Source organism: Chinchilla lanigera, unplaced genomic scaffold (assembly GCF_000276665.1).
Source record: "Chinchilla lanigera isolate Chin_1 unplaced genomic scaffold, ChiLan1.0 scaffold00049, whole genome shotgun sequence".
NCBI lineage: Eukaryota > Metazoa > Chordata > Mammalia > Rodentia > Chinchillidae > Chinchilla > Chinchilla lanigera.
The window spans coordinates 16,426,862-16,454,784 of NW_004955450.1; the positions used below are offsets into that span (position 1 = coordinate 16,426,862).

General features: G+C 48.8%; 1 protein-coding gene across 2 annotated transcripts in view; it reads left to right on the forward strand.

Moving 5' to 3' along the window:
• The window catches only part of Aldh1a2 (aldehyde dehydrogenase 1 family, member A2), a 46,471-nt gene extending 20,284 nt beyond the window's left edge, over positions 1-26,187 (forward strand). Inside the window, exons 7-13 of one of the 2 annotated variants that reach the window (XM_005393845.2) lie at positions 15,842-15,944; positions 17,746-17,930; positions 19,176-19,340; positions 19,920-20,077; positions 20,764-20,838; positions 24,533-24,621; positions 25,965-26,187. In XM_005393845.2, the coding sequence (XP_005393902.1) occupies positions 15,842-15,944; positions 17,746-17,930; positions 19,176-19,340; positions 19,920-20,077; positions 20,764-20,838; positions 24,533-24,605 (759 nt within the window). In that variant the 3' untranslated portion in view covers positions 24,606-24,621; positions 25,965-26,187. The remainder of the gene's footprint in view (positions 1-15,841; positions 15,945-17,745; positions 17,931-19,175; positions 19,341-19,919; positions 20,078-20,763; positions 20,839-24,532; positions 24,622-25,964) is intronic. The other variant, XM_005393844.2, reaches the window with a different exon arrangement.
• Positions 26,188-27,923: the final 1,736 nt, after the last annotated feature.

Below are 27,923 nucleotides of genomic sequence, written 5' to 3' on the forward strand. Positions count from 1 at the left end.
TTCCTTCTTTTCCTCTTTCTTTCTCTCTTTCTTTCTTCCTACTACAGAGACTCATGAAATGAAAACTTCTGATGATCTAAGGAAATTTTATTGTTAGGTATGTTTCTATAAATGGAATTATAAAATAAAAGAACATTTATATTTTAACTTGTTAATGAAGGATGCATTGGAGTTGCTGGGAATATAGCTAGGTGGAATCATGCCCGCCTGGCAAGCATGAGGTCCTGAATTTGATTTCCGGCACAAAGAAAAAATAAAGAGTGCTTTGGAGTGGGCCTGGGATATAGCTCAGTGGCACAAGTGCCTGCTGGCAAGTTCAAGATCCTGAGTTTGATTCCCGGTACCCAAAAAAAGAGAATGCATTGGAGTCATGATGTCATTTCATTTACAAGATCTCTTTATATGTTAATTACATTCATCTTAAGTTTGTTGTGGAATTTTTAAATATTATTATCAGTTTATTCTTTGCTTTTTGATGTTTTAGAAGACTTGTTTTAAACAGGTTTTAAACATGTGTGTTTATGTCCCTGTTTAGTCTTCTATGGCTGGTCTCAGAGTTCCCTGCCATCTTTTAAGAAATCCCTTCAGTATTACACACATGGCTCTTAATGTTTTCTTTCAGTGCTTTCGCGGTTTTGTTTTGGCTCAAGTCTTTAATCCAGTCGGACTTTATTTGAATGTCTGATGGGAGGTAAGGGCCCAGTCAGTTATTTCAGTAAGTTAGTGTTCGGTTACTTCAACATCATCTATTCAACAATGCATCCCTTTGTAACTCATTTGAATACAACATAGCATGACATGATAAATTTCCATATGTACATGTGTCATAGCATGACATGATAAATTTCCATATGTACCTGTGTCATAGCATGATATGATAAATTTTCACATGTACATGTGTCATAGCATGATATGATAAATTTCCACATGTACATGTGTCTGTTTTAGGACTCATCATTTTATTGATCCGTTCTGTCATTATTATCAGACTGCTTTGATTCCTCAGTCTAACATGTGTTGCAATATGGATACACTCACTCTGTGTTTTCAAAAGCTTTTGGCTTACTGTGTCCTTTTCATCTTTTGGAGGAAATTTCAAGTTGATTATCTAAGCCGCTTGCCTTTCACCCAAAACTCTGCTTGGGAGTTTGATCGGCCTTGCGTTTATGTCCAGCTTACCTTGAGTACCACCCCCATGTCACCTTCTTGTTTAGGAACGGGACACACCTCTCTTCACTTATTTGTCCTGCAATGCTCACGATGTCATTGCATATGTTTCAGGCATTTTTTGATAAATTAATTTCTAGGCTTTAAATATTTTCTTTTAAAAACTGAGCACTTTTGTTTTAAGTCATAATATGTAGTGGAAAGTTATTCATATTCATTGTATCATTAAATAATATTCTATAATGCAATAATACTCTTTATTCAAGGATAGGTGGAACTTCATTTTTCAGATCTGACAAGAAATTGCATAAATCAGTAAGAACAAAAGGATTTTGTTGTCCAAGCTCTTGGGTTCAAATCTCTGTTTTATCACTAAAGGTCCTTTAAAAAAACATTTCACATGACTTTACTGAAATATAATTTACATACACTAAAACACATCCACTTAAGCCCTCAATATACACACTATGTAACTATCACCTAAATAAGGATATGTATTATTTCCATACCCTGGAAAGACTTCTCATGTCTCTTTGTGGCTAACACCCTTGGTTCCAGGCAATCATTGATCTGTTTTATCAGTTTTGCCTATGCTAGACGTCTACACAGATAGAGCAGCAAAGCAGTACTCCTCTTGTGTACCCTTCATGTGTGTGTGTTTCCTTTTTGTTACTGTTTTCAAATTTAAGTATTGTTGATATGGTTAAGTTTCAGTGCCCTGTCTTGATTTGGATTTTCTCTTTGTCACATCTAATTTTGGAGAAAACCCTTTTACTGACCTTCTGGATGAGTGGACTAATTTTGATACTGCTTTTTTTTTTTTTTTTTTTTTTTTTGAGACAGGGTCTCACTATGCAGTTCAGGCTGGCCTTGAGCTCACTTTGTAGCCCAGGCTGGTCTTGAACTCGCAACGATCCTCCTGCCTTAGCCTCCCGAGTGCTGTATTGCAGGCATGTGCCACCACGCCCAGCCTGATACTGCATTTTATCTTCTACAAGTGATGCTTCTGTGTCTTCACCATGCATCTTAGTAGCAGTTGACCATTCAGTATCATACATCCGCGAATCTAATGTGATAGCCATACAATTTCTTCTACTCCTCATCGAATTTGTTCTACTGTGGTCCTGTAAATTACTTTTATACATGTTATATGCCCATAACATATTTCTGCTATTGTTGTTTTAAAAAAGCAATTATCATTTTAAAAGTTCTTACGTGAGAAAAATTATTTTACAGTTACACACTCGCCCTCTTTTGGGGTATGGGCCTTATTTTCTTTGTTATCATTTTCTCTGTCTGTACAAATCTTCCACATTTCTTAACAGGATAGGTTGACCGGTGGTGAATTCTCTTAGTTTCTCTTTGTCTGAAAATGTCTCTAAATTGTCTTCAGTCTTTTAATAACCTTGTTTCTGGATAGAGAATGGTAATTTAATAGCTTTTGTTTTACTTTAAGGAAATGAGAGCTGTCCTGTTTTCTTCTGACTTGCTCTGTTGCTAATGAGATTCCTACGGTCACTCTCTGCTTCCCTGCACATAATGTTTCTTTTTTTCTCTGATTTGGAGATCATCTCTTTTTACTGGTTTTCAGAAATTTCGCTTTTTTAGTAGCTGTTTCTCCTGATTGTTTGAGGTTTATGTGGGGATCTCTGAGTTTATGGGTGTCAAGTTTGGAAGCATTCTGACCGTTCTTTCTTCAAATACACTTTTGCGTTTGCTTCCCGCCCCCAGTGACGTATATGTTGAATCACTTGATGTTGTCTGAGGTCACTGGGCCTTTTTCACTTATTCCGTCCTCTCTTCGTGCTGCAGCCTAGACAGCTTTGCTGTCTCAGGGCTCACTGACATTCTGTGGGGCCTCATCTGCCTCAGATGTTATACTTTTAAATTCTAGAAATTCTGTGGATTCTCTTTTATATCTTGGATTCCCTCCCTTATCCTATCCTTGTTTTCCTGTCACTCTGTGAGCATATTTCTCACATCTGTTTGGTGCCTTTTTCTGTTAATTTTAATGTCTCTGTCATTTCCAGATCGATGTCTGTTGACTGATTTTTCCCTGATTATGCTTTCCTTCATTTCTGTTCATTTTTGGCTGGATGCTGGACCCTGGGACCGTTACACTGTTGACATGTTGGTTTCTTGACTGGCAGCTAAACCATTCGATGTGCAGTTTAATTCCCCCAAGTCTTATTTTCAAGCTTCCTTAGAACTGGTTTACCTTTGTTACTAACGTGAGGTCTTTCTGGCTTTGTGTTTAATACCTGCAGGGTTTAGCAAAGTCTTTCCACTCTGTTCAGAACTGCAATGTCTCCTGGCCCTGTATGAGTTCTGGGAATTGTTTAGCAGACAAATTTCATGATAGTTTTTCTTTCCGGGTCTCACAGAATCTTATTCTGTGCACTCCCAACATAGCATTCATTCAGGGACTCAAAAAGACCCCACAAAATTCGTGAGCTCTGTTCTCTCCCCAGGGCTCATTTCCTCCTAGTGGAGCCGCTCCAGCCTCCGCGGGCTGTGATCTCCATTTCATTGACTCAGCGAGACCATCACGTTCTGCTTTGGTCTCCTCGCCACACGCTGGGATCTAGAAAGTCTTTTGGCAGAAAGGATTTCCCTTGTTTGTTTCCCTTGACTCTAGAATCACAATCCCTTATTGCCTTTGATTTTCTTTCCCAAGGCTTCATGCAGATTAGATCACCCTGAGTCATAGTTTATCATTGCCTCACACTGGATATATTATAGTCAGCGAGGTCGCGGCTTTGTTTACTTTAGTTGATGTAACTAAAGTCCTAAGAGTACAACCTTAAGGACGTTTGGATTCAGAAAAGTCCTTGGTTTGTTTGGTACAGAATATTTAAGAAGTACTTTAGTCTCATAAGCAACTTCATTTTTTTTAAGCTGATGCGCTGGCTAGTTCAGTGTTGATTTTATAAGTTTAGTTTACAGGGTGGCCATTCCACAGTAAATGAACTTAGATACCATAGGTATGTGTCAGCTCCACGGAGGAGAGGAGACTGAGTGTGGCAGGTAGAAGCTTCATCTCAGAGTTGGGAGGCAGTGAATAAGCAAGCACTTCCCTCCTGTGCGTGCCGCTGGAAGGTTAGGATTTACTGTATTTTACTTCGTAGCTGTGCGGTTATGGAGCAGCCACTTAGCTCCGTACAAAATTCACTTAACAAGAGTGGGAGTACCAGTTTCTAAGGCTCATGGGGATTGAACCAGTATGAGTTTAGAGAACTGCAGGCCATTAGCAAATGTAATTTGTTGCCTGGTATTGACAGCCAAGGAGGGAGAGAGCTCTGTGTGTCTGTCCACGCTTGGGGAGAAAGGCTTTGATGCAGTCTTGCAGCACATGGGTGGTGGAGTACATTGCAGGGAGAGAAGCGGAAGAAGTAGACTAGAGGTCGTCAAGGCTGTGAGGGGATCATGGGAGTGACCACCCTCAGAGGAGAGGTTTCCTCAGGGGATGATGAGGTGTCCCACATTTGACGGTGGCATAGCTCTGATAGTACACTGAGTTCTGCACACCCAAGAGGTGGGTTTATGGCATCAAATTATATCTTTAAACTCATACTGCGTTCAGTCCCCATGAGCCTTAGAAACTGGTACTCCCACTCTTATTAAGCCAATTTTGTATGGAGCTAAGTGGCTGCTCCCTAACCGCACAGCTATGAAGTAAAATACAGTAAACCCTAACCTTCCTGTGGCACGCACAGGAGGGAAGCGCTCTGCGGATGCACTGCCTCCCAACTCTGAGATATATCTTCTACCTATCACACTCAGTCTCCTCTCCTCCATGGAGCTGACAAATACCTACGGTATCTAAGTTCATTTACTGTGGAACAGCCACCCTGTAAACTAGACTTATAAAATCAACACTGAACTAGCCATGGCATCAGCTTAAAAAAAACGAATTTGCTTCTGAGACTAAATATGTATCATCAGTAGGACTGATGAAAGGGGTGCTTGCTTTAAGGCTGATGACCATGCTGAGGGAGCACTTCCGCTGTGCCCACGCCTGCTTGCCGCATCATCACCTCCCGCATCTCCACAGCCCTTGGAGCTGCATGGGAGCGGAGTTACTTCACTCAGAGGAAACATTTTAAGGGAAAGGTAACTCCACATCTTAGCTCCACATCTGCTGATATTCACAGCTGGGAAGAACTTAGGTCATCTTCTTTTCCTCTGAGCACTGATCTTCTGCGTGGGAAGTTAGAGACCTGCTGTGGGCGTGCTGGAGAGTGGTGAGGCCAAGAGCCATAGCCCCGCCTCTACACCTCTGCAGGCCTCTCTGGCCAAAGGGCTGTCCTCCACTCCTTGGAAAGCACCACCCACTAAAATCCAGATGGGACTTAGGAAGGAGAATGTCTCAGTGGAACATGTTGTTGGAGGAATAGCCAGAATGTTTAACCCTGAAAGGTCATGGACTCTATTCTCCCTCAATTTCCCCGACTTTAAAGTTCACTTTAGCGTAGCATCTTTGCCTCTGTAAATGTCACTGGAGCCACCATAGGGTGCTTCTGTGCTATGAGGCTTAGATAAGTTTTAAACACAAGCTATGTCAAGTCAGTGCCACCAATATTTATCAAGCCCCGAAGTGGAAAGCACTGTTTTCCTTTGAGATGCAGTGGTGAAATCCCAGGAGTCTGAGGCCGTCCAGTTCTCAGAATGTGCTGTGCAAGAAAGCGTGGAGGAAGAGAAGAATCCTGTGCCATTTTCCTTTAAAACTTTCTGACTTTGAAGATGCTTTGTAACAGGGCTAGAACCATACTTGAAATGTTTCCAAGCATGCCTGGACGTTTGGGAGATATGTCATGATTTTGAGATGCGTGCATTTGAATGAAAACTTATTTCCCTCAAAGGTAACATTTTAAGGAAAAGATAACTCCACACCTTAACTCCACATCTGCTAATAGTCACAGCTGGGAAGAATTTAGGTCGTCTTCTTTTCCTCTTAGCACTGATCTGTCCTGAGGAAGATGGAATTTTAGCAGTGTGGGAGCTAAAGTGTAAGAGGAGCGAGAAGGGGAGGGGTGACGCTGGGGGGACGCTTGTGACTGAGTGGTCAACTAGTACTGGCCTCGCTCGGCTCTCTAAGTTGTTTCCCCTGCCTGTCGTGATGGACCAGTACTGTCACAAAGCTCAATGCATACTTCTCTGGAATGAGATTGAGAGATTAGGCTGAGCTGCTCCCTTTCCATACAAGTGCAGTTCTGTTTTTAATACCATTCTAGGAGTTCTACTCTTAGCAGGCATTTAAACTCTAGAGCTACAGATCTCGTACGACTTCAGTGTCTATCCTTAGAAGTCTCTTTAACAGGCTACGAAAAGCCCACCTGAGTAGCGGGTGGGGAAAGCCCAGCCCCAAGATCCTACATGATACCCATGGGTGTGGTGAGGGGTTGGTGTGTGCCTGACCGCCAGGCCCCCAAGCATGGCACAGAGCTGGCTTCCAGGGCCGCTACACAAGTCTCTCCAATGCTGTACAGTATTTGAAAGTACTTAGCACTGAAGGAATACAAAAGGGAGTTAAAGAAAGAAATGCTAGTTTTTCCTCTGCAGCTATTTCCCGTATACCATCTTTTTATTCCTTAGATTATTTTCCTTTCATCCACCTTCAAGCCAAGTTCATTTCCATCTACAAAACTGTACCAGTGGTTTATGATAAAGAAAGATAAATTCTGAGCTGAACTGTTAATGATCACATTGATCAACCTAATAGTCAACAAAGACCACATCAGATAATACTGAAATTTAGGAAATTCAGAGCTTTCATGTAGTTCATCTTGAGCTAATTTTTCTCCATCTTTTATTTAGGGTATCTTAAAGGAAAGTCAAGTATTCCTCAGCACTTTGCTGAAATAAAACTTGAAAGAAGACTGTATCACAACACTGTACTCCACCTCTCTCTTTAAAAAAGTAGAGGAAATCACAATTCTTCAATAAGAAGTTCTAAACACAGTCTTCAAATTGTACTAAAAGAAGTCAGGGTTTTGTCAAAATCATATCAGGAAATGAGACCTAATTTAAACTTCTAGTAGGGTGGTGTGGGTTTGTTCACAGTACATGTTATTAGTTAATCTTTCCAGACCTCAGATTTCTTGCTAGAGATTAAGGATGATTTTATCTACTCCATGAATGGTGAGAATGAAATAAAATACTACATTTGAAGTGTTCATTAGAGAGCCTGGTTCTTAGTAAAGTGTCAGTAAACATTAGCTGTCATCATTGGCTATTTAAGTGAAGTTTATAGAAAAATTTATGCTTTGGGAAGGGTAGTAAAATACAATGGGTACTGGACTCAGCCACCCCTGGAGCAGATCCAGACTTCCTGCCGTGTGACCTTTGGCAAATTATTTTAGTCTCTCTTTTCATTTCTTCATCTTTTAAGAGAGTCTGTGAATAACTCCCTGCACTCTTATTTGTGGGTTGAGATAATGTATTCAAAAGTTCCAGTCAGATTGCTTGGCACATTGTAAAGTTTCAGTATTAGTTGAACCTGAAACTTCTATTTACAAGTAATGTTTCTGAAGACTAATTCTTACTCTCCTCTGGCTAATAGTGTGTGTATATGCATGTGTGTGTGTGTGTGTGTGTGTGTGTGTGTGTGTGTGTATTGCATACGTATGTGTTCAAGTGTGTGTTTGCTCTTCTGTTTTACTTTTTGGAAAATTGCCTGAATTTTGGGAAAGTCTCTTTGAAACCCCTTTTCTTTTCAGGTGAAATAGTGTACTGTTTAGAACGTAGTGCTGGGAGAGGATTTGGGGTACCTGTGAAGGAACTCAGGAGTTCGGGCCACTCCTTTGATCTGGTTTTGCCAGAATGGAATACTTTTGTGAGGAGAGATCCATTCTCAGGGAGATGCCCAGAAGTTCCCAGTGTTAACCACAGTATCCGAGGACTCCCTCACCGGCAGTGGTGGGGGGCTAACTCATTAAGATCTAGGTTTCTGAGTATCCCCAAGAATTTTTACACTAATGATTTTGAAGTGGTCTAGGAATTCTCACGTTCATAAACTTTTCTAGTGTTCTTTGCATTCACTGATGGCCAAACACACTGATGGTCAGTTAATTTGATTAGCTGAGTCATATTCCAGAACATCTTCCCAGGCCCATTTAAGAAAAGGCTCATTTCAGTCATAAGTCTTGGTTTCCGAACATGGAAATGGACCACTGTTTCTTACCCCTCCCTTTTTCTTCCCCACGAGACCATCAGTACACAAGATTTCTCACTTATCTAGTTGGTGTCTTTACCTCTTAACGACACTGCAGCGAGAAACTACGTGAATCAACACGGTAGTTCATGTGGGAATGCACTGAATAGCTCGCTCTGTTGTTCAGCCCTGTCTTGCACTCTAGACTTCTAACTGTGGGGTGGACCACTCCACTTTGTGTCCATCATCTGCCAGCCAAAACCTGACCTTCAGGAACACACAAGTTCACACATGAGCTGGTCCCCGCGTTCCTCACCACTCGGAGCTGTGGCCACGCTGGCCTCACTCCTTACCGCACTGTATGCACGTCCTACACGGAGATGCCTTCACCATCCTGCGGGTTGGCCCACACTTTCTTCCACCCAAAATGAACTCTTCCTTCGTATCCAGTGAGCCCGTAGGTCAGTGATTTTTTTCCCTACCATTTCTGCGATGGCTAAGATGCCTTACTTAGATTCATCATCTTAATCCTGCCGTCTCTTCATCCAACCACTCTGATGTATTTTATTGGCTACTGATGCATTCTTGTTTTCATCACCTTTTCCTGTCCGTGAAGTTTCTTCTTTTCTCTTCAGTTTGCCTTTCAGGTTCTATTTGTTTTAAAAGTCAATACCGCTATTCCAAATGTACTTGTGGGCCTTTCGAACCATTAAATCGTGTGTGAAATAGTGACATAGGTGCAATGTGATTTCCCGCTGAGTCCACAAAGGACAGCAAAGACACGCACAGCGTGATTTATCCAGCAAAGTCCCGTTGTCATTGTTTAGCATTTTCTTTATTAACAGCTTTATGGAGGTGTAATTTAGTATGACTGATTTCACATATTGAAAGCGTACAGCTTGGTCAGTGCAGTCACATGCAGCCGTCACCCCGGCAGCCGCAGCACCATCCCATCTTGCACACCTTCCCACCCTCAAGCCTCCCAGTACCCCTTCGCACTCCTTCTCCCATCTCTCCCTGCGTCCCTAACCCTGTGCTTCCAGGTGCAGGTCTGTTTTCTGACTAGACCACCTGCATTTCTAGACTTTTGTGTAGACAGAAACATACAGTATACATTTTTTGTTTGGCTATATTTACTCCAGTAGAATTAGTTTGAGATCCATTCATGTTGTTGTGCACGGCAGTAATTTGTTCCTTCTTACTACTGGGTAATGTTCCATTTAATGGCGATACACAGTTTGTTTATCCACTAAGCTATTGATAGACAGTTGAGTTGTTTCCAGTTTGGGATTACAAGTAAATCTTCTAAGAACATCTGTGTACAAATCTTTTCATATGTATATGTATATATATGAAACATTTATTTCGGCTATGAACACCAATTTGTGATTATCCTACCGTGTGAACACTAATGCACACTTGCCTACATTAGTAGTGGTGGCTGGAGGGTTTGTGCACGCCACTCCCTTGACCTTATCCACAGTCCCCCCGTAGCTTGCAGTTCTTTAGTCCACTGTCCTCCCGCTCTAACTCTGTAGGCAACTTAGGAAATTAGAGACTCTTGCAGACTGAACATGTCACTTAAACATGGATTTCTGCGTGGCGTCCATCATGGGCACAGAACGTCTGCAGCAGTCAGAAATAGGAAGCTTATTTGAGGTGGCTGCTTTCCGTTTGACTTCAGCAAAAGGCCTTTACAAAGCAAACAGTTACTGAGATTAAAGATGGAATTAATTTATCCATATGCAGTTAAATACATAAGCAATACGTGTAAATATTTAATAAGTGAATATGAAAAGGCTGTTACAAACACAGAGTCAATAAACAACCTCAAGGAAGTACAAGAAAACAGTTTGCATTCTGCGTGGTGTAGTGTTTTCTTTGTTCAGTTAGATGAACAAACTATGATTTCATCGTTAGGAAACAAGATAGTAGAGAGATCATCAAAGCAAACTACAGGAGAGTTCAGACTGAGTCGTGCCAGACGAATGTTTGCAGCTCGCAGCTGTATTAGCACCAGTTCTACCTTGCGCAGCCGGGGATCCTCTCTCACTTCTCAGTGAGATGAGTGTCACATGCCTGGTGCACTCCCGCCCGTGCGGCTTGGTCAGGACTCGGCTCAGCTGCCCTCGGTCTGCCTCCTTCCTCTGTGTAGGCAGAGGCAGTTGCTGGAAATCCTTTTAGCTGTTTTTGTAGAACAGCAAATAGACCTTTTCCTAAGGTCATGTGAATCTACTAGTAAATTCTCTAGCATTTTAAACAAAACAACCAGCTTGATGTGACAGGACTTTTAGAAGTATAGGTTTCAAATTATTAGCTTTCTCTCTTTTTTTTTCATACTTAGAAGTACTGAAGAATAAGAAAAAATATGCTTTTTTCTCCACTAGCTGGGCTTCTTGATTTACTCCCTAAGTGTCCTGCAGTAGAATTCTCTGCTGCACGCTCCGGCGAAGTCGGAGCAGGTCCTGCAATGCTGTTCCTGGGTTTTGCCTGGTGAGCAGCGCGTTAATATCTTGGACTTTAACACTCCAGGTTTCTTCTTATCAAAGCAGGCCAAGAGGTCAAAATCTGGGTTTTTTAAAAAAATCCATCTGAACTAGAAGGAGAAAGTATTACATAACAAAAGCATGGCCCAGTACAGGGCGTGGAGGTAGACTGAGGAAGTCGTAGGTGGGCTCTGATTGACAGAACCCTGCTGGGAGCTGATGGGATGGGATCCTGGAGAGGAGGAACCTCAGGATGAGGCTGTGGCAAGGACGGAGCCCAGGGCATTCTGGGTCCAGGCCTGGCTCTGCCCTCCATGGGAACCGTCACCAGCTCCTCCCTTGGCCCACCCAACTTGGTTGGTTTTTTTCCTCCAACTATAAAATTGAATAGTGCTTCTCGCCTCTGAGGATTTTTGTGAAGATGAAAGGAAATGTGTGTGAAAGCAAGTAGCACAGAACAGGGGTTGGTCACGGTAACAGTCAGCTGGGAAGTGTGGCCACCGAGGAGAGATTAGACACACGCGTGGGAAAAATGCCTCTGAAGATCTTTCCGACACTGTGGTTCTTAACACTACAGAGCACACTTGAATATTTCAGGTAGCTTTTGAAAAATAACCGTGCCTGTGTGCTCTGCTCCAGACTAGGATGTTCAGAATGTCCAAACGTAGAGCCCAGACTTAGAAAAGACGTTGAGGGCCCTGGGAATTCCAATGTGAAGCTACCCGTGCTCGAACCATAGCACCATCCCCTCCCTTGTAGTGGAAAGGAGGAGGTGAAAGCCATAGATAAGGCAGATGAAAGCCCAGGGTGCTCTGCCAGGGTCAGCAGAGCACAGCCTGGAAGGGCTGGCATGTGGTGCTGTCCCGTCTGAGCTTCCTGTTTCCAAAGACGCCAAGGGCAGGTGCCCTGCTCTGGCTCACTGACCCAGCCGTGTTGTCGCAGATCCCCATGGTCCGTGTGCACAGGACACAAGTCAGGTGGTGTGTATACGTGGAGGAGTCCAGGACAGTGAGGGAGACAGACAGCCAATAAACACGAGTAGGGATCGAGTGGGGTCAGAGCTCTGTGGGATGCGAGGAGGAGGAGGCAAACCCAGGGGCGGCACCAGGAGTGGGCCACGGGCACGTCAGGCACACTCCAGGACACAGGTGTGCCCCAACGTGAGAAGGCGGCTTCCTGGGGCCAGGGGGTGGGTGGGTGTGGTGATTCAGGAAGGAAGGTTGGAAACATGCTGAGGGATGATGTTAATTTTCCTAATCTTCATTTCACAGATAACATTTTGAGTTTGCCGATACTGCTTAAATAAAGGAACTATTATTACCCCTTGAGGGCCCTGGTCCTGTCACTTTGGGTGGAAGTCTGAGCAGATTAGTGTGGCCGTTTGGAGTATTTCAGAAAGACTAGGGATGCCTGCTTCGTGTGTATTGGGCATTTTTATTTTCAACATAGATGGAACCAGAAAGCACAGCGTGAAAATCTGGAAAGAAAAGAGAACTGGAGTCAGGCAGCTTGTGATTTAGTCTAAGAAATGACTATCTGCTGCAGAAAGCAGGCATCTTCAACCATTTTACACAGGTCACTGCTAGAGATTTATTTTTATTTTTCTGTTTTAAAAAAGCTATTATATCGCTGAGAAGGAATGCACCGTAATTTGGATAATTAGTAAAAAGAAAAATTATACCCAATTTTAGAAACTTCTCTTGGGGGGAAACTTCCCTGAAGAGGAAGGCATGAAAGGCCTTTTGTGTTTGTTTTTGTCTTGTATAACAAATGATTTTCCTTGCAAACGGCCAAATTGCACTGCTGCATGGTGATGGAACACGAGCCCAGGACCTGGCGGCTCTTCCAGGGATATTCCTGATATCAATCTTGCAGCCCATTCAAAGGACAGGGGAGGCAGAGCCGGCCTGCGCCAGCCTCCCTGCTGAGAATTAGCCCAGTTCCCTTCTGCATGGGGGAGCCCCTAGCTCCCCACCCTTGACGGCTTGGGGTGTGTGGACAGAGCTGGGAGACTCAGCAGGGAGTGCAGAGTTAGGAAAGCACAGCCGGGGCACGAACACTGTCCCTTACTCTGATACGGAGCCCTGCGTGGGGAAGCTGCAAACGAACCAGGGTTCCTGCCGTTCTGGGCAGCTGTGGTGCTCTTGGGAAAAGCTACATCTGCGTAAGGCGAGAAAAAGAGAATTATGTACAGACTCTCAGAATGAGCAGGGGCCCAGGAGCCCCATCTGTCATTTTTTAATGCCTCCAATTAACCAGAGTGCTAAGGGGAAAACTTATGGCTTGGCCCTCCTTCTGCGGATGAAGATGCTGAGACCCTGGGCTCAGGGCTTTCCCAAAGCGGCTTTCCCGAACTGAAGTTCATGGGTCGCTGAGCCGGAGTTCGGAGTACCCGGCTCTTCTGAATTCTCTGGGTCAAAGGACAGTCTGTAAAGCTGCATGTGGTTATGATGAGCCAGGTTGTTAGCCATGGCCCAGAGGAATAATAGGAGTGCTTTGGAAGCCATTTCTGACTGAAAAAATGGATGATAAACTCGAAACTGGGCCTCTGGGCCTTTCTCTTCCCCTCTGTGTCATTTACAGGATTTAGTCTTTCAAACTATGTGCTCCTCCATTGTGTCTTACAAATGCCTGTTTTGTCAGACTAGGTGGAATCTCGTGTTTGTCACAGTCCACGTGGCCTGCAGGCCTCCCTTACCCGGCGTGCCCTCCCACCTTCTGCTTGTGTAGGAAGGGCTGAATGTGGCTGGTGTATCACCTCTCCAAGGAGCCACACTTAAAGGTTTCCATCAAAGAAGAGTGGACCAAGTCTAGCCCTTTGTTTTATAACACGGTCTTAGATTTTGTAATCTCACTGATTTTGACTTTGGAAACCCTTGCATAGGGTCCCTGTAATACCTGGCCGTCACCTGTGCTGGGCCTACCGTATTTTCTTAACAACTTTGTCAGAACTCGTTCTTCTTGAATGCTTTGCTTTTAAACGTGTTAAGACCCTCCTGGTTTGAGGCAGCATCTAATTCCCCTTCAGTAATGATAATGAGAACTGCTTCCTGTTTAAGGCCCCTTCACCTCCCTCTGCTGTCAGGCAGGGTTCCTGAGTAGTAATACATTTCCCTAAGAGCCTTTGGCCTGGAAACCAAGAGTCCCAGAAGAAGGCCTGTGACGTGTGACCCTGTAGTTATGGGAGTGGGGTGGTTGCATTCTGCTCCATTTCTACAGGTGAGGATCAGAGTGGTCTGACTCCGGGTTACAGCAAAGACCTACAGAACTGGAATTTAATCTGTTTAGATCTAATATTAAATTAGAATCAGTTTTCTTTAAAGCAGACTGCGAAGCTGACTATGCTTGTTGAGCTCCTGCCAGGGTTGCATGAAAGTCCTGTTCTCCGTGAGTCCCTTGTCGGCAAGGAACTAAGCTCAGCACTGTCCCTGGCACACAGAGGAACTTCAAATAGTGTTGAGTGGGGGAGAGTGGTGGAGACTGGGGTTTTCACACATGTCCCTGTCCTGAGGCTACACCAGCAGGAAGCGGATGTCCCGCCTCCGAACACGTCCTGTTCTCTTGGGGTATGAGCAGCAGCTCGACTTTCTTCCAGAGATAAAGGAAAAGATGCTACTCAGCTGACATTTACCTTACAGTGCTTAGCATTAATTTGGCTTCTGAGGAAAAGCTGGCAAAGCACTGATGCAGGATCAGTTGTTCTTAAGTAGTCTTCTCTGAAAACCACAGAGGGAGTGAGACTTTTGTACAGGTACTGTAGCCATGAAAATAAATCACAGAAGAACACTGCTCGTGGAAAAGAATGTCAGCGTGTGGCATGGTGTGGTGTGTGTCAGGGAGCAGGGCTAAGAGGACTGCGGGCTGGCTCTGCCTGCCCCAAATATTTATAGTCAGCACCCTACTGTGCCTAAAACAAGTATACCTTATTTCCTAAATGCAAATCTGAAGGCATAATGCAAGTTTCATAACTGAAATTTTGTGACAGTGACCTGTGCTGAAAAGAGGTAATATTCTTACTGTTTCAAACCAGTTTGGAGCACAGCAAGATTGGGTGCTGCGTGACTCACGTTGGGACCAAATGCAGGGAGGAGGGAAGGAAGGAGAAGGGTGATCCCCAGCTTGGGGAGGGGGAAGTCGAGCTATAGGGCAGCTCTGCCATGCCCCGGCTGGGCACAGGGGGCGTGCTGGAGCACATGCGGTCCCTCAAAGGGGCCCATGTGGGGCTGTAGAGCCAGGGCCTTTCACCACTGCCACCTGCAGTGGGTTTATGGGAGCCCCCGGGAGGCCTCCCCTTAGGGAACTCTTTTCCACTGAAGCAGAGCCTGAGGGAGCCAGTAGCTATGGGCACCTTCTGGCAGCGCTCACCACTGCAGAGGCAGCGTGTCACACCCTGTCCTTCTCCACACTCAGCGTCCTCAGCAGTGAGTCCACTCCATGCAGGTACTCTCTCCTGACCCGCCTCCTGGTGTAAGCGGCTTCTGTATAAGCAGGAATTTACAGGATGGCGCTAACAGCGACCGGCTCTCAGCTGCCTAGGGTCCTTTCTCTGCAGCCTCAGCCAGGATGAAGGTGTGACACTGATGGTCTCTTTGGACCCGTGATGACCCCCACCCGCTGCCATTTTGGAGCTCCGTGGACACTCATTTCACCCCCACCACGTCCTTCAAGGGGGGTGGGTTGGCAGGTTTTCGGGAGCCAGTGTTCCAAGCCAAAGGCCACAGTGCAGTGGTGGGAATCTCCACTCACATTTTGTTTGCCATTTACCTTTCAGGAAATCTTTTGGTGATTGAGATTCCAGGCTTAACTTCCACCAGGAAACTAATGGGTCCTCCAGGTCACTCTGCTGTGGATGGTCAGCTGCCTGATGCCTTGGCCACCCACGCTGGCCACACAAGCGGCACCTGTGACATTCAGTGGGGTCTCTGACTTTAAGGATCAGCGACTGCTACGTCCCCTTGTTGCCCAGGGCTGGCTTTGGCTGCCGGCTGTCTCAGCTGCGAGGTGTGCTTACCTCTCTTCGCTTCTTCCCTTTCAGGTTGGGAAGCTTATCCAAGAGGCAGCTGGAAGAAGTAATTTGAAGAGAGTAACTCTGGAACTTGGAGGAAAAAGTCCCAACATTATTTTTGCAGATGCAGATTGTAAGTTAACCATAGATATTGTATGCATCCTAGCACCCTAGGCTTTGCTCCTTTTTTTTTTTGTTTTTTGAGACAGATTCTAATTCAACTATGAACTCACTGTGTAGCCCAAGATGGCCTTGAACTCAGGGCAATATTCCTGCCTCAGCCTCCTGACTGCTGGGATTGTTGCTGCTGTCTTTTTTATCTCCACTTGTTTTGCTTTGTTTTTTGAGACTGGGTCTCACCACATAGTCCAGGCCAACCTTGAACCGGCTGTCCTTCTGCCTTAGCCTCTTGAGTGTTGGTATGTCCTGCTCTTGATAAGACACTAAGATCTTTGACAATAAGGGTGATGGAGGTATCTTTCTGAGAGAAAGCAATCTAATACTGGGAAAGGGGCCTTGATTCACGGACTGATGAGCAGAGTTTGTTTTAGACACTGACAAGCCATTTTGATTCTGGGATGGTGCAGAGTAGGACAGCAGAGGTCAAGCCTCAGTCAGTGGGTACAGTGGGTATAGGGGTGTAGAGCAGTGTTCTAAGCCTGCAGATGCCTGAGGGAGGGTCTCTCTGCCTAGAATGAAGAAGTCTAAACTCTTCATGGGCCCTGGTAGCTGTAGATCACTGCACACACATCCGACTCACCAGCCCTGCCACCATTTTCACAAACCCTGCATTCCAGCCCTTCCTGCTGCTCAAAGGACCTCTGGCAAGGATGACAGAACACTCAGGTCCGTTCTGTGGGGATGGACCTTGCCAGGAGGACTTTACGGAAGCTCAGGGCAGAAACCTAGGAAACGCACATCTCCAGGAAGGAGGCCGCCTTAGTCAGTGCTGGACAGGTGTGGCTTTCTGTTTTGGAAAGCTCTCCAGGGAGTGAAATTCCAAAATCTCATCCAGTCGTTCCTTTCCTTCTTCACATCCTCCTCCGGGCAGAGCTGCTTTCCCAGTTCCACCAATGCAGGGGTCAGAAAACAGAAAGCAGATGGCTTGAATCACAGTCCCAGCTTGGAATTTGCAGAGCTCAGCGCTAGCTTCACACTGGTTGTCAAGATCGGGTTTCCTAAACCTGGTCCTCTGGAGGAGCAGGCCCTGCACTGTCGTGCCGTCCGGGCCCCGGTGCAGTCAGCCAGCCGTGCAGCAGTGATTCGAAGTGTGAAACGTAAGAGGCGAACGCGGAAAGCTCACCCTCGCTCTTGTACAGTTCCATCTGCACGCAGAGGAATGGTGGCGTCTCCGCGGATCCTCTGCTGGTACAACTTAACTACCAAAATACTAATTAGCCGTATAAGAACCCACAGACTAGGGCTCTAAGTCGGCAGCCCACAGGCCAAATGTACTTAGATACACATTGACCTGTCTAAACGTTACACCGTGGCGAAAAACAAAATTGTACATTAATATGTTGATTTGTTTTGTCCTTAAGTTGGAAAGATCTGGCAAACTCTCAGCTTATACTCCTGCAGGCAAAGAGCCAGACGTAGTGGCTTCCCTTTTCGGTCTCTCTCTCACAGTTGCCTGGTCACCTGGCAGATGTGAACCTTCCCGTTCCCTGTCTGGCTTTTGAGACTGCTATTGGGGCAGCAGTACGAGTCCCTCTGTTTACAGCACCAGAAAGGGACTCAAGCAAGTGAAATTATCCCCGTTTGCACCGTGAGCAATGTCAGGGTCTTAGAACTGAGTCGGGATCTGAGCCCAGTGCGGTCTGTCCGCTGCTGCGCCCTGGGATGACAGAGGTGACACCTGTGGGGAGGGGCGCACTCCAGGGCTGGAGCCACCAGGCCATGTGCATGGAGACCACAGCCATCTCCTCTTGCAGTGGACTACGCCGTGGAGCAGGCGCACCAGGGCGTGTTCTTCAACCAAGGCCAGTGCTGCACCGCGGGCTCGCGCATCTTCGTGGAGGAGTCCATCTACGAGGAGTTCGTGAGGAGGAGCGTGGAGCGGGCCAAGAGGCGCATAGTGGGGAGTCCCTTTGACCCCACCACCGAGCAGGGGCCCCAGGTAGGGAGATGCCCGCTCCCCGTCCACCTGCCTCTGGCCAGCACAGGCTCTGGGTTCCTCCCCTCTCCTGCGGCCTTCTTCCTTCCCTACCAGTCTGCCTGCTGGAAGTGTCACCCCCAGAGGTACGGCTTACTGCTTATGCTTGCTTTCCTTCTCTAAATGTTACCTCTGAGCCACTGTGGGTCCAGGCTTGAACAGGGCTGTTTTGAACTTCAGGGAATGACTTGGAGTCTGATAAGATGATTCTTGACACCAGAACCCACTCCCAATCCTCCCAACGCCCAGGCTTCCAGACACCCCCACAGGTGCACAGTGTGGAGGGCGACTCTCTCCGCTTCCGGTGTGTCTGTTCTTCACCAGCCTGCCCTAGTCTGACGAGCGTCCGTGCTGCTCGTAAATGTGGGCAGGCGGGGCTGCCCGACTTCCCTCGCTCTGTGGTTCTCTTGCTCTGCTCACAGTGCTGGCTGTGGCAGGGTCTTTCCTCTCGGGGCGTGGGCTGTGGCTCACCATAACATCGGGATATATTTCCAAGCGGAACTGGAGTCTGACGGTCTATAGGGACGTGTGAGCCACTTGTCACCTGGGTCTCCGTAGCGTGAGCCTTCCTGTGCAGGACGATGGCGGCTCAGTTTGGGGAGACTGGTGTTCTAGCTGAGCATTCAAACTTGGAAGTGAATGCAGGCTGCTGTATCATTTACCACAATAATGGAATGAATGATGACTTAGTTTGGAGCAGGGGAGAGACTGTCTTCACATTGTGGGCTAGGAAGCTTGTCCTCCCTCTGTACACTTAATCATCTCTAAAGGAATTCCTTTCCAAATGAACCCCGCAGGATTTGGTGTGTGGCACTAGCAAAAAAAAGATGTGTGTTAACTTACGTAGTTTTCTCATTACAACTGGCTAAATTATTCATTTGCTTATAGAAGTTGGAGTTTCCTCCAATAAGCCATGAATAATAAATTAGCCAGTGTCTCCGTCGTTTTGAAATATTTCCGAAATCTTCGTCCGGTCCTTCAGACTAGATACGATCATCAGAGCAGTACCTGAGTGGCAGCCTCCCTACATCAAGCCAAACTGTAGAAAGTTGCCACTTTTCTTAGGTGATTAACTGATAAATAACGGTTTCATAAGATTGGACTGGATATAATGAAATTTAGAAAAAGGTCGCAGTGGAGAGGGTGTTGAGAGCATTCTTGTTTCCGTCTTTAGAGAAGGATTTGCCTGTTGCGCCCTTCCTCCCACAGATCGATAAGAAACAGTACAACAGGATCCTGGAGCTCATCCAGAGCGGCGTGGCCGAGGGCGCCACGCTGGAATGTGGAGGCAAAGGCCTGGGCCGGAAGGGGTTTTTCATTGAACCCACCGTGTTTTCCAACGTCACGGATGACATGAGGATTGCCAAGGAGGAGGTATCAGATATGGCATTCTTACAAAAGCCGCATCTTTCTTGGGATGTTCTCCAGAGCGTGTCTAGGAGACAACAGCAGAATTTTAGGTCTTAGTATTTCACACACGCGCAAGCAGGCTACATGGAGACGAGGGGCCATGCTGTGTGACCGTGACTGTCACTGGCCAGGATGGTCAGTCAGGGCCTCAGTGATCCACTGGCCACAGCACTTCTCGAAAATATGGGCCAGTAGGTGGTTGAGTAGGAACGCACGCATCCTCGTGTCTGTGCACGTGAGGGATGGGAGCGCATGCTGAGCAGCATTCCGGGGTCAGGGAGAAGGCCACTTTCTCTCCCGCACCTGAAGGAGTACACACAGGGGGTCAAGCCATGCTAGGGAAGTTGAGGTGTGTGAATGCTAAACTCTGAGGTCAGACTCGCATAATCTTACCCCAGGGAAGTTCCGAATATTTTACACCTTGGTGCCCCTACCCTTAAATGCCAATTAAATCATCAAGGCCAAGTAAACTTGCTTTGAAGTGGGGAAAGCAGATAAAGAAACGGCAGAGCGACCATGCTGAGTGGAACTGTTTTGTTGCAGATCTTCGGTCCCGTTCAGGAAATTCTGAGGTTTAAGACGATGGACGAGGTTATTGAAAGAGCCAATAACTCGGACTTTGGACTCGTAGCCGCTGTCTTCACTAATGACATCAACAAGGCCCTCACAGTGTCTTCTGCAATGCAGGCTGGGACTGTGTGGTAAGAGCAGGAGCGTCCTCATTGTCCTGGCCTGCCAAACTCCACTGGTACCAGAGCGTCTTGTATTAGTTCATGCTCCGTTCCTGAGCTGGAGTGCCAGAGCTAGGGTAGCTTTACTGTGAAAAGTTTGTTCAGCTCGCAGGGAGGGCCCCACGACCCTGTCACTTTGTGGCGGATAGAATGGAACACACGGGAGGGGAAGCGAGGGCTTCATCAAGTACAAGGCCAGAGAGAGAAATTCTGGGCTTGGGCTCGCTCAGAACGGCTTACAGTTCTAAGAGCTTTGGAGCCCATGGGTGAGACCTTTAACCCCCAAGGGCAGCTGTCCCAGTGACTTAAGGACTCCCGCTATAATCACACCATCACCCAGCACTGCCACCCTGGGCCAGGCCTGTGACTCCTGAGCCATGGGGACAAAGCATGTCCAAACTACAGCAGGACTTACAGTTTTTAGGATCTAGGGTTCAATAAATTCACCCTGTAAGGATGAGGAAGACCTGAGTCACCCAGACTTGGATACACTTCTTATTGGCTAGACCAGGTAATCACAGCATGTTTTAACCTGCAATTTTCTCATTTAGAGAAAAGAAACAAAAGGTAGAACTAAAAGGAAATAACAGACTAGTGTGATTATTTCTGTGCAGGTGGAATTTGTACTAACAATAGGGTATGTTTTCTTCTTTCAGGATCAATTGTTACAATGCCTTAAATGCCCAGAGCCCCTTTGGAGGGTTCAAGATGTCTGGAAATGGAAGAGAAATGTAAGTGTCAAAGTTGCTATTGTCTGCGGAGAAATGGCAACTGCAGATATCATAGAAGGGCTCAATTCTCTTACATCCACTTACTAAAATAACATTTTGGTGAGCACATGCTACTATAAGCTAAGAGTAGCCATGAGTAAAACCACCTCCTTAGCACTAAAAGGAAGCAGAGAAAAATTAATATACTAGTAACTTCATGTGATAAAGAGTCACTGAGGAAGGTGGATCAAAAAATCTTGTAAGTATGGAGGGAAAATCCATTAATTTTGCCTGATGGGGTCAGGGAAGGCATCACAGAGAAAATATCACTCTGAATTTTAGGAGGAGAAATCCACACAGCACCAGCCCAAGGGCCAGGGGTGGCCTCTAGGAAGCTTTTGTTTCACCGCATTTGAGGTCTTTACCTAAGACTCCAAAAAGAAGAGGCTTTACGTAAGATCTAGAGTTGTTTTGTCTGTTTTCACTCCTCCACAACAAAGTCACCAGCTGTGAGCTCTGCACTTTGCCCACCAATCCTGAGCTTGCCCGGCTCAGCGCTCTCTGCCCCTCCTACCGAACCTGCTCAGCGCACCCCCTTATGGATCACCAGCTCAGACCCCGAGATTGAGGCTGAGACTGCAGAGTTAGGGCAGAGGGTCAGTGGAGGCACCTCTTGGAGATGTGGGTGGAAAGGCTGGCTTAAGTCACATCCCAAAGACAGCCGCTGACCCCCTCGGAAGGCTTGCGGGACACGGCCGGACAGTCTGCCTCCTTAATTCTGACTTAACCCTTGCAGCAATCCTCTAAGGCACCCCAGGTATTGTAAATATTCTTTTCTTACAGATGAGAACCCTGGGGCTCTGGGAGATTGAGGAATTTGTCCAAGGTTGCACGGGTGCCAGGACTCATACCTGAGCAGTGTGATTCTCCCAACTATTCTGAGCCTTGAAGCTCTCAGTGCTTCATGGTCCAACCCCTGGGGTACAATAGTGCGGCTGAGCTACCGAGGTAACAGGCTCCCTGCACCTTCCCCACCACATCCTTACTTCTCCCACAATGCCTCTCTTCACTGCCCGCACTGCAACGTTAGGTCGCCTCCAGCCTCGAAGAATGAGTCCTCTTCTCTTCTCCTCAAGGGCTCCTCAGTTGGAAGCATGGTCCAAGTCTGGGAGCCCAGCCTGCCCTGGAGGGCGGCCAGCTGCAGGCTGCCTGTGGGCCGGCCCCGCCCTCTGAGCTCAGAGACCTGAGCCCAGCTTTTCCCAGCTCTGCCTGCCCAGCTGCTGCTTCTCTCTTATGCCCTTTCCCAAGTCAGCGCCATGGGGTGACCGGTGGCAAAGCATACGCTGGACAGTACGTGTCACACAGGGATGGGGGAAGCTGTGAGCTTAGCGTTTTAGAAACAAAGGACACAGGCTATGCAGATGGGAGTGTGACGGGGATTCTCTAGCACGTCTGGGGGGTGTATGTGTGTGTGTGCGTGTGTGAGTGCACACGTGCACGCACAGCCTGGGGGCTGGAGTGTGTGCTCATCTGGGGACCCCCTCCCAGAGATCCTGACTTAGCAGAACTGGGCTGGGGCCCAGGATCTGCATTTTTAACAAGCTTCTGGAATGATTCTGATGCAGGTGGTCTGGGGACCTCATTCTGAGAAATGCTGCTGTAAGCCAGATACAAGCGCAGGGAAATATATTCCCCAAACAGAAACCCTTGTTTGCTTTATGGGTGAGTCTGAGTGATTCCTAAAAGGGCTTGCTGGGAGCAAAATGCAGTATTTCCCTTACCCCTAGGTGCGCCACGCTTGGCCTATCTTAGGGAACAGCCTGCTGTGCTGAGAAGCAGGCCGGCCGGCTTCCGCTCCTCCTGTGCCCTCTGGCACTGTGTATCTGTGAACGTGACCACACACAGAGGCAGGCGCTTCCGTGGCAAGGTGCTGGCCTTTCTGTGGCAAAGTTGTCCCTTGTTAACCGTGGAGCTGCACATGGCTCAGAACTGAGCTGGGATAAACAGATTTAAGAGCGAGACCTGGAGCTCGTCCACCTCCGGGCTTCCAGGCCCTGGAGGAGTGCTCCTCAAGGCGTGTTCCAGACGCCCCTCGTCTGTCTCCCGCGCCCTCCCAGGACCTGCTGAGGTGGGGTCCTTGGTACAGTTCCGTCGGGGGGTGACTTGCATGTGCTGAGCTTCAGGACTGGGTGGCCTCAGCGGAATCTTCAGCCAGCTGATGGCAGAGCCCCCGTCTGCCGGTCCTGCCCCAGGTTTCTCCTGTGCCTCTTGCTTGCTGCTTACGCTGCTCCAAGGCTGCTCCCCGGGACCCCTCGGTGCCCCTGCACATGGGCAGTGCCCCTGGGCCGCAGAACAGGCAGTGTGAGCCTCCTGCCTGGGGCCTGACCCAGGAACCCGAGCCAGCGCGGTCCCCACTGCTTCCGGCACGGGGACTGCGGGGTTGGCCCTGCTGCAGCGCTGAGCGTGCTGTGCAGCTTGTAGCTTTGCTCACATCTCTCACAGCCCAGAGATCCAGTGGGAGGCAAGGGGGATCCAGGTGTGCCCAAGTGCGCACAGCCGGGAGCGAGGAGGGAGTAACTCATTCGGACAGAGGCACCGGGAGTGCCGAGGGAGCCGCAGCGCAGACTTGCCTGCGGGCAGGAAGACATCAGGGCAGCCAGGGCCATGCTGGTCCTTAAGAGCGGGCCGCTGGGGCGAGGTGATGAGGGCTCCCGTAAGGACGGGGCGCCTCTCGCTCTGGGCGGGGTGACCTGCCACCCTGCCTTGGCCCCCTGGCGTGCCTGGGCCTCGTCAACCCGGATGAGCAAAGTGGCAGAGTGACCTGAGCCTTTGAAAGGAAATAGGATGTGCTTGATTTGATGACGAGAGGGGAGAAAGAAAAAGCAGCTGAATGAGAAGGGAGGGGAGGAAAGAAAGATGGAAGGAGAGCAGTGCCGCGGTGAGCAGGCCCGGCTACACGCAGCGTCCTGTGGGAGGGGGGCAGGTGGAAGTGGCCACCAGAGAGACCACCCCCACCCTGACCAGCGCAAGCTCTGCGGAGGCTGGGGCCAGTCAGCTGGCCTCACTTGTCCTGAACCCCACACAGTGCCGGCCCCATAGAAATGGCTTACTGTCTGTGGCCTGAACGACTGACAGTCCTTGAAGTCTTGGGGGGAACTTACTAAGTTCCCAGGTCCCTTCTAGTCAGCTCTTTGTCTTTCCCCTGACTCTGCAGGAACTTGGACAGCACCCCTCAGGACTAGCTGGAAGGGGCCTGGTCTGGGAACCCAGCTATTCCTCCAGTGGCAGCAAGCAGCTCTCGGGGCTCACGACTGGGACAGAGCCATGGGGGCGGGCACAGAGCACAAGCTGGGGCCTAGGGGGCGGCCTCAGCCCTCAGAACCCGTGCCAGCTGCGGGTGGGCATGGTGGCCGAGGCGCTGGGACACCCTGTCCTGGCCTGCCCCGGCACCCTCCGGCACGGCTCTCCTAGGCTGGCGCTCTGGCAGCGGGAGAGTCTGGCTTTCCTGCAGTGGTGTGCAGACGCGCCCTCCTTTGACTGTAAGGCCCGGTCGCTGCTTCCGGAGCGACGGAAGAGGGCCCGTTGGTGGCGGTTTTGCATGGCTCCCAAGACCTGCAGTTTCCTGGGGATAAACTACACCTCCCCGAGGATTCCTGCACGGCTCAGGCCTGGCTGCCAGGGCCTCAGGTGTCCAATCTCCTGTTCTGTGTTTCAGGGGAGAGCCTGGCTTGCGCGAGTACTCGGAAGTCAAGACGGTCACTGTCAAGATCCCGCAGAAGAACTCCTAAGGAGACCAGGAGGAAGGTGAAGGCGCCTGTGTGCTCCCCTCTGCTTTCTCTTTGGGCCTGCTCTCGGGAAGAGAGTGGAGCCTCTGCAGGTTGAGAGGGAGGCACACGACAGGCAGGCCTCTCGGCTGATGCTGACCAGGGGCAGGGCTCCGGGCTCCTCCGGAAAGGGTCACCTTCGTGACGTGGAAGGTGGGGGAGGAGCTGCGGGGCGGGGCGGAAGCAGAGAGGGGTCCTCCGAAGTGTTTGTCGCTGGGAGCTCCCCTCACCAGGAAAGGTGGCCTTCACACTGTCCTCGTCCTCCTCCTCCCCGTTTCTCCCCATCCCCAGCCCTCCCTCCCCAAGAAAGTCTCCGCGGAGCTCATTTGGGACAGATGTTTGGGCCGGGAACAATTTTCCAAGGTTTTGCAGCCAAATTACCATTTCATGTTATCCCTTTCTTCAAAGCAAAACATGAAATGGTTTTAGTTAGAGCCAGACCAGACCGAAACTGCCAGGAGCTGGTACCCTGCAGCTGGTCTATGTAGTGAGAACTTAGGATGTTCCTGATCCACCCTGGTTTCCTTACATCTATAAATAATGGGAGTGAAAGATCAAGAAAATGAGAGGAGAGGTCATCATGCAAGGCTCACCGCTTCTGAGCTTGCGGCAGAGTTTTGACCGTGCGTGTGCACTCGCTTGTGTGCTTATGAAGGGATGTTGTCTTTCATAAATGGATAAGGTCTTTTGCAAGCTTACTTTAAAACTAACCAAAAACCAGTCCAGGTAGACTGGAGAAGGTGATGAGGCTGGGTGCTTCGCAAAAATAGTTCCATTCCCAGCACTGGCCGCCAGTTATGCAGTGGGTCATGGCGGCAGCCGGAACCCAACAGCGTCGGCTGCACCCCAGCGCCCGCCACACCCAGGGCTGCGTGTGAGTCTGCCCCATCACACCCAGGTAATGTGCCGGCCACCCACTGGCAGTTACCTTGGAAAGTCCCGCCCCACCTGAGGGTTTCCTTCTCTTGCGGGGTTCTGTGTGCCACGAGTGCCAGCTCCCCACCCGAGCTCCTCGGCCTGGGCGGGGCAGGTGTGCAGCAGGCCTGCCTCCCTTTCCTCCAGACACTCCCCTCTGCCCTGAGCCCCAGCTCGGTGGAGACAGTATTAGCTTTCTCTCCTCTTGGCGGCTGCCGGATCCAAGCCAGTTTCTAGCCTAGGTGAAGGTCATCGAGTTAAAGTACCAAACAACCTAGTCAGTGTGGAACACACTGATAGCCTGTGTCTAACAGCTGCTGCTTTCTGACCATGCCATTTGTCTGTTTATAACCCTTGCTTATCCTCGACGTTTTAAAGAAATCTCTCCTTGCTGTTATTTACAAACAGCAGTGCGGTCCGCAACCTGAGGCCCGGACAGAAGCCGGCTTCTGAGTCCTTCCTGGAATGCCCTGCTCCTCCCCTGTAGTGCGTCCAGCCGAACACACCCGTAACCAGCTCGTCACCTTTGAACTGCAATGCAGAATGTGAAAATGAAGATTTATTTCTTTTAATTTACTTAAGAAGAAGCCTGTGCTAGCAATAAAGCATTTATATTGTGTACCCGTTGGGACCCTTTGCTGTGTTTGTAACTTTGTGCCACCCTAAGACAGTCTGGGACCTTCCCTGGGTGGCTGGGTTTTCCAGCTCTGTCACTCTCTTGGTTCCTGAGAGATATTTTGGATTACTAAGAGGATATTTTTATAGAAAGGATTAAGGTAAACAAAACTTGTTTCCCAGCACTATTTAAAATCCCTGTGTGCACATAGTTTTGTGTGACAAAGAAATCAAACAAAAAAATGAAATATAACCAAATATATGAGTGACATTTCATCTAAAATATCCCCATGCCGAGGGTGCAGCGTGGAGCATCGTGTAGGGCCTGTTCCCATCCGCGTGAGCCGTGCACAGCTGTGGGCATTTCACAGAGGTTTATTTTTATTTACCAAAGAGAACTGAAGACAGAGGCTGACAACTTGCTAAGATACCTTTGCAGTTGTGAAAAAGAGAGCCGTAAATGGGGACTGTACTACAGCCAAGAGCAGTGATGGCGAACCTTTTGGAGCATTCGGTGATAACAAACAGCCGGATCCAGCTTGTGTGCCATAGGTTCGCCACCACTGGCCTAGAGCTTACGGGCTGTGTTGTCACCGTGGGCTTTGGGAGAGTGGCTCCCCGCTTCTGGACCTGCACGCAGCCCACTTGTAACCCTTGGCACCTCTGTTCAAGTTCTGGTCCAGTGAGACAAAAAGTAAACCAGTCATTTAGCTCAGAGTTAGTTCAACCTGGGGGAGAAGGTCCATTTCCCCGGGTTGGGTGTGGTGCTCTGGTCATGGGCCCCTGGGAGGAAGAAAGGAGACAGGGAGAGTGCCGCCCCTGGGAACAGGGTGGAACTCTGATGGGACATAGGGATCCTATGAGCGACCTTCTGTTTAGTGCCTTGAGCCATCAGCAGGAAAGGCAGAAACAGGCCCAGCGTGAGGCTTTGTTCTGAACAGTGCTGTTCGATGCGTGTGGACAGCAGCGATCTGAAGAAGGCAGGTGCAAGACAGTGCTCCTGGCAAAAGGAAAGCCTTCAGAGGTGGCGTGAGGCCACGCCCACGGGGGCAGGCAGGGAGAGCTGGCACAGGCGCTGGCGCTGTGGGGCTCTGGAGAGGCAGCGGGAGAGCACACAGGTCTAGGGCAGAGGACAGGAGGAGTCTGCAGACTCAGTGACCAGGGGACGGCAGTGCCAGTGCCTGAGAGCTGAGACCTTGAAGAGTTCGGGGCAAGGCCCTAACCTCGACTTTGGTGTGGAATGGCGGCTACAGAGACACCCAGGTGAGGTCTGCAGCAAGCAGCTGGAGCTTGGTTCTGGTGACCTGAGTGTGGCACACACAGTGGGACGGCCGCAGCACACAGGGAGACGGAACGAGTAGGACCGGGGCCGGGTGCGTGGCCCCAGAGGAGGCTGTGGTCGCGCCCTGCCCCTCCTTGCCTCCCTCCCATGTCTGCCATGCCCTGCACGGACGGGTGCTGGGGACACGAAGCCAGCAGCACGGCTGCTCCCGGGATGTCCGTGGTGTGAAGGGCGCTTGCTCTGCCATCTCGCCGACCTCCTTCCAGGCACACACATCCAGCTCACAGAAGGGCAGCTTCCCAGCCGCTCAGGGAGAGCCGGCAGCGACAGCTCTGCCCAGGGCAGCACTGACCGCAGCACGGCGGAGTGGGAGGCGGTGCGGCAGAGGGTCACAGGAAATGAGAAACCCTCCGGTGGAGTCACTTCCTTTCCACAGGCCCCTGTCCCTCACTGTGAGACCTCTGTGCCCG